Source organism: Cryptomeria japonica, chromosome 5, assembly GCF_030272615.1.
Source record: "Cryptomeria japonica chromosome 5, Sugi_1.0, whole genome shotgun sequence".
Taxonomy (NCBI): domain Eukaryota; kingdom Viridiplantae; phylum Streptophyta; class Pinopsida; order Cupressales; family Cupressaceae; genus Cryptomeria; species Cryptomeria japonica.
In genome coordinates, this window is record NC_081409.1 from 831,989,735 (window position 1) to 831,999,117 (window position 9,383).

Genomic DNA, 9,383 nt, shown 5'->3' on the forward strand with positions numbered 1-9,383 from the left:
TATATATATTGAATGAATTTTTTTTTAAAAAGACATGATTTACTTTAAAGAATTAAACATTATTAAAGTGCGCAAGTTGAACATTATAACATACCACAAAAATGTGTTAGCCCTAGGGCACCATGAATTGTCCATACAAGCATTGCATGGAATTGAAATTGTCTTTGTCCTATTGGTCTAGAGACGTCATACATAGTGACACTATTCCATAACTCCAACAACTCGTCGAAAAGAGGCTCAATATATATATTCATATCTTTAACTTGGTACTTACCTAGTTGAATGAACAAAAACATTACATAATTATTATAACCATTTTACTGCAATATATATAATTTAATGTACATGACTATAAAATGAAAAAATACCTGGAACAATTATTGCCAACATTATGTGCTCCCTCTTTATTGACATCCATGGAGGAATGTTATTGTTGATAACAAAAACAAGCCACACCGAGTAAATAGATCTCATCTCTCCAAATGGATTGACACTATCCACTGCCAATGAAAGCCTGAGATTACAAGGTTCTTCTTTATAGTGTAGTCATTTTTCCTCTATGTCCATAAATACAGAACCATCCACAGGCATTCAAAGAATGTCATCTCGACTTATATTATGTGCATGGTAATCCATAAATTGTGCCAAGCTTTCGCACCTAAATAATCGTTGCAAACGTGGAAAAAAGGGAATATAACGAAGAACCTTGCAAGGCACCTTTTTTGTTAGTTGATCTGTTCAATATCTACTGATATGACATTCAGGGCATTCTGTTGCAAATTCATGTTGTTTATGATATATAATATGATTATTGGGACATGCATCTATTGCTTGATACTCCATTCCAATATCTTTCATAATGGCAGATAATTCTCGATATGAACGAGGTAGAATATTTGATGGTGGTAACAAAAAATCACCTATCAATCTAGAACAAAAATAATAATTTGTTAATATAAATAATATTAATGGTACATATTTCACCTTTTATTTACTAGTGATGAAATAACAACAAAAATAGATGAAAAAAGGTGACATATATGACATACCTTAACATATGTGAGATTGCTATGTTGGATAAACCATTCATAACCTTCAAGTTCACCATCAACAACACAACAAAGAGAAGAGTTGTTTGGGAGCCTTTGTAAAGAGGCTCATATGCCTTCTCAAGTACAAGTAAATCATGAACAACATCAAAGTCATCTTGATCATCATGATCAGTTGCACCAGTACTAAATGTGTCATGAATCAATGTATTTGTACCATCATCTTCAACTGTGTTTTCTGGCGCATGATCATCTTCTTCCAGAGGATCATTATCTTCAACTTCGATATTCACAGCTCGATGTTTTTCCACTTGGAAACCCATATTCTCTGGGTCATGGTAGTCCATATCATGTGCCCTAGGGAACCCCACCTGTATAAAAATGATCAACATAAATAAACCATGATCATGATCTCATTAACAAGTGATTTTTTATGTATATAAATTGTTAAAATGATATAAACATTTACAAATGCAATCAATATAAACACATGTAATGAACAACTTACCAATGGACGATAATCATGCCCCCCTTCAATGTGACCATGTTGCCTACAATGTTTCTCAACTATTGTGATTGAAAGTCTTCTAGCCTTTAAGCCCTTACAATTTTTGTAGGGACAATAACATTTCCCATCACCTTTTATTTTCAAGCTAGACCACAATCTAGCAATTGTCTCCTTATTTTGTTCTTCGCTGATATTATCTGACATGATTTTTCTTCACAGGCAAAAAAAATGAGCTATGGAAAATTCAGTCTATAACCTTCACAAACCAAGCAAAACGATGTCGCAAGTACGGAGAACACTGTCCGCGCAATTTTTTATATTATTTACTTGACTAACCCTAAGGGTTTTTTTTTTTTACTTTTTCACTTTTCTATTTTTTCGTCAGAATTCCGACAAACTTTGGGCAACATTTTGACGATAATTAATTTCGTCGAAATTCCAACGAACATCAGGCAAGATTAAAAAAAACAAATTTGACACAAATGGCCTCTTAAGATCTGACAAAACGAAAGAAATCCCATAGTTCATCAAAAAATGCACCGAAATGAGTTAGTGTCTAGACTTGTGACACTGGAGAAATCCTTCCATTTCCAACTAAAACTGATTGAGACTCATCCAACTCCACATAGTTTCTAATATTTTTTCCCCTCATCTAAATGGAGTCCTTAAAAGGTGCTAGTATCCATTAGCTTGTCTATGTGAAGAGTGCCCATCAAATATGTCCCATAAAAGGTGCCTGAGTAGAAGGTTTCTACTATTCAAAATAAAATTCCAAATTCTAGGGCCTCTTGGAGGATTTGGGGATCTGAATATTTCTTCTCTGTCGTTTGGATAAAGATACTTTGATTGTAAGACCTTAACCCACTTTAGATGAGGGTGAGTGATTAGTTTCCATGTTAGCTTCACTCCAAGAGCCCGATTCGGCCAAAGCAAGTTCCTGATCCTTGCACCTCCATCTTGCCTATCTCTGCAGATCTTGTCCCAAGATATCATTGTTATTTTCTTCTTGTCTGCCACTCATTTCCAATAAAAATTCCTTATAATCTAATTAATTTTCTTGTTGGCCCCGACATACAGGGATAGACATGAAAGTAGATAGATTGACATGGTCGATAACATTGTCTGGATCATAACCAATCTTCCTGCCCAGGATAACCATTTACCCTTCCACGAAGATCGCCTCTTTTCCATTTTTCTCTCAGAGGGTCCCATAATTTTGATTTCTTAATTCCTCTATCAATAGGTATATCCAGGTAAGTGCAGGGGAGCTTGCCAAGTTTGAAACGCAACCTATTTTCTATATAATTCTCCTTTCCAAGTTCCATATTAAAGAAGATCTCAGATTTTTCATTGCTCACAACCTGCCCTGAAGCTTTCTCATACAACTTTAAGATACTCCTGAACTCCACCACCTCTTTCTTCCTACTATTGCCTAACAACAGGGTATCATCTGCAAACTATTGGTGAGTGCTAGCCTCTACTCTATTGGTTATCTAGATCCCCTCTATTTTGCCCAACCTTGTGGCAACACTAATGCCCCTCCCTAAAGCCTCTGTCATAATTATGAATAAGAAGGGGGACATAAGATCCCCTTGTCTCAACCCTCGAGATACTTCAAAGAAGCCTTTCGGGGAGCCATTCACCAAAACCGATAACCGAGGGCTAGAGATGCAAAATTACATTCAATTGATCCACTTCTTGTTGCAACCAAAGTCTTCCAAGAACTTACATAAGAAGTGCCAGTCTGCTCTATCATATGCTTTCTTAATATCCAATTTGATGCTCATGTTGGCTGATTTCTAGCTCTAGATAGAATGTATAGCATCTTGGGCAATGATGACACCATCAAGAATTGATCGGTTTGGGACAAAGCCAATTTGTTCATCTCAAATAAGGAGGGATAGGAGTAATTTGAGTTTGTTTGCCATGATTTTGGCTAGTAACTTATACAACACATTATAGAGGGAGATGGGCAGAAATCTTCCCACTTTGTAGCCTTTTCTTTCTTTGGGATCAAAGCTATATAAGTTTTGTTTATCTATCTGAGGAATCTTCTAGCTTGTTGTGTCAACACCAAGGCTTCTGTCACATTATCTCCAACAATATCCCAACATTTCCGAAGAAAAAAAAACTTGTTGGATATCCATCTGGTCTAGGAGCCTTATCAGGCTAGAATTGGGCTAGGGAACCTTCCACTTCTGATCTTGTTATTTTAGCTTTGATCATTTGATTGTGCTCATCATTGACCAACTCAGGGATATTTTGTAGAAGGCTATTCTGACTGAACAAATTTGACCCTTCCAAGTTATTCAACACCCCTTTGAAATACTCCACAGCATTTTTCAACGATTGCACCTGGTTCTTCTAAGACAGAGCCATCCTCTCTGCAGATTCTATTTATTTTGTTTATTACCCTACGTTGATTGAATTGTGGAAGAATTTGGAGGTTTTGTCCCCTTCATCTAGTCAGGTTTCCTTGGACTTCTGCCTCTAGAAGACTTCTTCCTTAGCTAATATGTCAGCATATACTTGAAGAAGCTTTTATCCAAGATGAAACTATCCTTATCCATCCCCTGTCCGAGAACCTGCTCATTCAAGGTTGTCATCTTTGCTTCAATCCTGATTTTTTCTGCAAAGATATCTTTGAACTGTTCCTTGTTGCAATCTAGCAGTTTTTTTTCCGTTGCTTTTAAATTGGAGACCAAACAAAAAAACTTGGACTCGGAGAAATTCTCTTCTCTACACCAATGTTGGAGTAGGGGAAAGATATCTTTGTGCTTCATCCACATAAATTCAAATTTTAAAGGGCTTCTCCAGGGTTTCTTTTCATCAAAAATCTCTAGGAAAATGGGATAATGATCTGAGCCCGACCAAGGTTGAATTGAAGCTTTGAGATCAAAGGAAAGAGATGCCAAATCTCCTTTGATGAAAAATCTATCAAGTTTTTCTGCAATATAGTTGAAGCCTAGTCTTTTGTTGTTCCAAGTGAAAAAACCTCTGCCTATTTCAATCTCCAACAAGTTGTTCCTGCTTACCCAATCTTTGAAGTCAAGTTGTGATTGACTAACAAGTTGTGAACCCCCTCTTTTCTCTGATGTATGAAGAATGGCATTAAAGTCACCACCTAGGATGATGTGTGATTTCAAATTATTTGCCATTAGTTGATCAATTTCTGTCCAGGCCTCTCTCTTCCTTGGATTGGGAGTGGGGTCATAAACATTGATGAGAATAAACTGGAGGTTACTGCTCAAGGATTTCACCAAGCCCCCTTGCCAGTTTCTTCTAACAATCAAAGAATCAAAGCTTACCACACTCTTTTTTCACAATATGGCAAGACCCTCTGAAGCTCCTTCTGCCTAGACCACTTTTGCTTACCAATATCCAAGCTTCTTTGCAAAAAACACCATTTCATCTGTGGTCAATTTGGTTTCTTCCAATAAGAGGATGTCAGCCTAAATAGAAATACACCTACACTTGACCAAGTGTAGCTTATTAGGGGCACCTAGTCCCCTAACATTCCAAGAGAATTTTTAGTGCTCCTAAGGAAGGGGGTTCCCCTTCCCCTATGAGAGCATGGATGTGATCTTCATTTGACCCTCTGCTTCCCCGTCCTTCGCCCGAAGTTCTTAAAAAGACTTCCTCTCTTGTTTGTTGAGCTCTTTCCACAATCCAGAGTCTTCTTGGATGACCCATCTTGATGAATACCTAGTTCAGAATCATAGCCATCATCATCATCCTCTGACACTTCATTCCCAGCATGGGCACCAGCCCAATCTTTGCTCATACAAACCAATTCCTCGATCTTTCTGATTAAAAACTGACTTTTTGCCTCCTCTGCCTCAATGATGTTGCTTGAAACCTTGTCCCCAGACAAAGGGTGGTTGCCAACATCTTCTAATAAGGGTGTGTCTTTGCAAATATTGTCAATGTATGGCATAAGGGAAATGGACTACTCTTCCCTATAGATGGTGTTCTCCAATCCAATTATGTTGCCCATCGGGTGCTCTTTTGTTCCCTCGCCTTGATTCTAAAGGCCTGAACCCTCAAATTCTCGTAGATTTCATCTTGTAGTTTGTTTGTTTTGGCTTCCAGTTGATTGAGATGCTTTTGTAGATCGGACTTGTCATCTATATTGTCTCGGCCCTTAAGGAAGTCATTGTTAATTTCCATGCCTAGGGTGTAGGAGAGTGGAGGCAGATTGTCGCCAAAGTCACTCTCAATATTGATATTAGGGTTCATATTTATCTCTGGGCTGAAGGGGAGATCTATCCCTTTCCCCTTGCATAGTGGGTTATGTGAAGCAAATCTTTGACCAATGATGCATCTTCCTCCTCTATTACTCAAATCAACCATTACTTTTTGTTTGCAAAGTCCATTTCCGTTTATGATATCTAGATTATCTAGGGTTTGGAAATCCAAATCTAAATCAATTAAGACCCTAGGGGTTTCAGATCTTCCAAAGAAAATTTCTTCTTTGATACCAATGAGCGAACCTGAAGTCTCTCTAATATATTCCAAAAACTCTTTGTTCCAGTATTCAGATGGGAGTTCAACAAATTCTAGCCAGTATGGATATCTTTTTGGTTTGTGTAGCCTAGGGTTAAAGTTTGGTTACCAATCTATTCTATAAAAGAAAAAACCTTCAAAGAAAATGGGTTCTCCAAATTAACAGAATGGACTGCTTTGTATTTATATCTACACAATCCAAAAGGAAGAAATTATTGGGAAGACCTCTGATACTTACTCGGCCATGATAATTGTTCATCCACCATTGAATAATCTTCATTTTGTTAGCTTATTTACTCGTCCATTTGACGAAAAGACCACAATCTTTATATTGACTGAAGATCGAAACTGTGATGTTCAATTAAATGACCATCGATCTCCTTCTTTGATCAGGAGGGCAATAGGATTTTCCATTTGTTTCATAGTTGGCCTTTCGCCATGTTTGATCCCTTTGATCTTTTTGTTGGGGATCTAGTCTGTCTCTTGATAGGGTAGGGCCACGTGCTTTGAGTTGCGCCTCAAATCGATCCTTCTGTCGATTTCGTTCCTCTCTGTCAACCTCTTTCTGGAAGATGTCCAGTTGGCGGATTGGCCTTGACTCCGTATTGCTCCTTCAAACCTGTAGTGTTGACTCCTCCCACTAGGATAGCATTTACTCTCGAAGGGATGACTTTCCTGTTCCTCAAATTGAAATTCTTCCTTTGGGCCTGCCTTCTGCTGCCAAGTTTGCCATGTCTAAATCCCACCTTCTGCTAGCCAGCCACAGTGTTCTTACCAACGAAGGCCTTTCGCTCCATCTCAAAAATTTGCAGATTTAATTATAAGTTGAAATTTATTTTATTATCTAAATAAAAATAGATTATTCTGCAGTAAATAAAAATTTAATAAGACAAAATTATAAATTTAATTAATTCTAATATCTTTTACTTATTATATGTAATTTCATAAGAAGACAAATAATTAAAATAGAATTCTCATTTTTCTTAAAATAATAAGAAAAAGATTACATCAAATCAAAAAACAATATATAATATCCAATAAAAGAGGATAACATTAAACGATATTCTAATCAAAAGAAGATAGTAATAAAAGATAAATTTTTAACTTAAAATATAATTATTGTACACTAATTAAAATTTTAATAAAAGAAATAATTCTAATTTAACTTTTAATTATTAATTGTAATTTCATATAAAGACTTAAATAATTAAAATAAATTTTAAATTTAATAAAAATTGATCTTAAAAATAAAGCTAAATCTTTCTTTTTTAATTATTTTTCATTTTTGAAACTTTAAAAAATAGAATTAAGAAGATAATAGAAAAAGATATATATATATATATTTCTAAGTAATAATATTTAAAACATAAAAAACTTTTTAAATTAATGTAAATGTAAACATAGGGTTGAGATTAATTTCGTTGCCTTCTCAATTCTAAATCATTGACTTCAAAATGTAGGTATTTCATTTAGGAATGACTTTGCGCAATAATCATTAGTGTGAAAATGGGCACTTCTTTTAATGACTAAATGAAAAATATTTAAATTTATCATAAAAAGATTTTTATTTTTTTTGGTATATATAAAAAAAATTATGATTTTTATAAAATATCAAAACATGGAATGATTTTAAAAACTATACAAAACTATAATTATAAAGAATATATACAATAAATAAGTTTTTTTAACATAAATATTTAGTGTATGTAGAGGTGGGAATTTGTTACCTCTAAGATGATGAATCTCAAAGAACAAACTATCCACCGCTACCTCACTTAAATTGACGCTAAGGGTGAGCCAGAGGATACAAACAACAAAACTAAATGATCATGCCATAGAGAAGACCTTTGAACGATATTGTGAAGCCTTTGTCTTCGGGACGAACGCACAGAGCTGGGACACCAACGCAACGCGCTATCGTCTTGTACGGACATAGTGCAAATACCATACAACGGACGCAAGTGCAATAATATAACTAAATTAACAATGCTCTGATAAATAAAATAAAAGGGATAGAATGTTAACAATTGAGAGAAGGTAAAGGGGAAGTTAGAGGAAGCTTACAACTAGTCCTTGATTGAAGCCTCCAGCCAGATAAATCTTCTCTAATGCAACCTGCGCACAAGCCAAAAAAGAAATATGTTTGGGGCTACTTGGGGACTTGCCTCAATCAAATCCCTGTTTTGATGTTTCCACCTCCACAGACAGTCAAATAGATTGATAGAATAAAAGATAAATGCAAGATAAGATAAATGATAAGTGATAGAAGAGGGATGTGATAAATCCCAAGATGCTCAAAGACAAAATAGATAGACTAACAAAAAGCTATTACCAAAGGGGCTTGAGAAAGCCAAGAGAGTTGCAAAAGATTATTGTGAAAGCTTGAGTGTTGTAGCAAACTAAAGATTGTTGTAGCAAGAGCGAGAGAGTCGGAGAAAGTTGTGAGAGCCCAAAGAATAAGAGAGATTGTGTCCCGAATCTAGAGGGCTTGAAAGAAGAAAAAGATGGATTTAAAATGAGAGAAGAGGAGGGAAATAGAGGGTTGCGAGCCGTTTCAGAAGATTCCAAGTTGTTTCCACCAACTAAGATAGGTGACAAGTGTCGAAATGCACAGAACCAACATTTGAACATCAAGATATCGTGGGACGAATGTGCGGCACGCAGACGTCTACGTAGCGCGCTAGTCTCCAGACAAATCATGCTTAGAAAGACAAGTGATGAGAAACACGCGACTAACAAGAAACAGGAAACAGGAAACAAAAGATAAAGGATAACTATTGAAAAGTGAGCCTAATGCAAGGGCTAAAATGAGCCTCCTCAAGTGCTAGGTGAATGGACACCAAAGTGGTTACAAAAGATGTAGTTCGAATTACAAAAAAGTACGCAATTTTCGACACTACAATGTAATGTAAATTTTAATTTAATTTAATGTAATGTAAATTTTAATTTAATTTAATGTAATTTAATTTAAATAGAGTGAATCAACTCTCTAATTGATTTTATTATCCATATTTTGACAAATTAAAAAATTATTAAAATTTATATATCCATATTAAAAAACACTTTACACACAATATTGTAATTAAAAAATGAAAACAAATTATTTAAAATAAATAAAAAAATCCAAAAATACCTTAAATATTTATTATTCCTAAAAATGTGTTCTTTTTATGACCACATTTTGTAAACAAATCATAATATACAATATATTAAACTTAAAAATATAAATCTCAACTTTATAAAAATCAAGTTTATTTTGAAAACAAATATAATAATCAGCATTAAAAAAATTGATTAATGGACTAATATAATAATATTTT

General features: G+C 35.0%; 1 protein-coding gene across 1 annotated transcript; it reads right to left on the reverse strand.

Annotated features, from left to right (window-relative positions):
• Nucleotides 1-373: 373 nt before the first annotated feature.
• LOC131075496 (uncharacterized) lies at nucleotides 374-6,793 on the reverse strand. The gene is made up of 3 exons (XM_058012338.2): nucleotides 6,302-6,793; nucleotides 1,050-1,420; nucleotides 374-928 (listed from the first exon to the last, which is right to left on the reverse strand). The coding sequence occupies exons 1-3, from the start codon at nucleotides 6,341-6,343 to the stop codon at nucleotides 739-741; spliced, it is 603 nt and encodes a 200-aa protein (XP_057868321.2). The 5' UTR covers nucleotides 6,344-6,793; the 3' UTR covers nucleotides 374-738.
• Nucleotides 6,794-9,383: the final 2,590 nt, after the last annotated feature.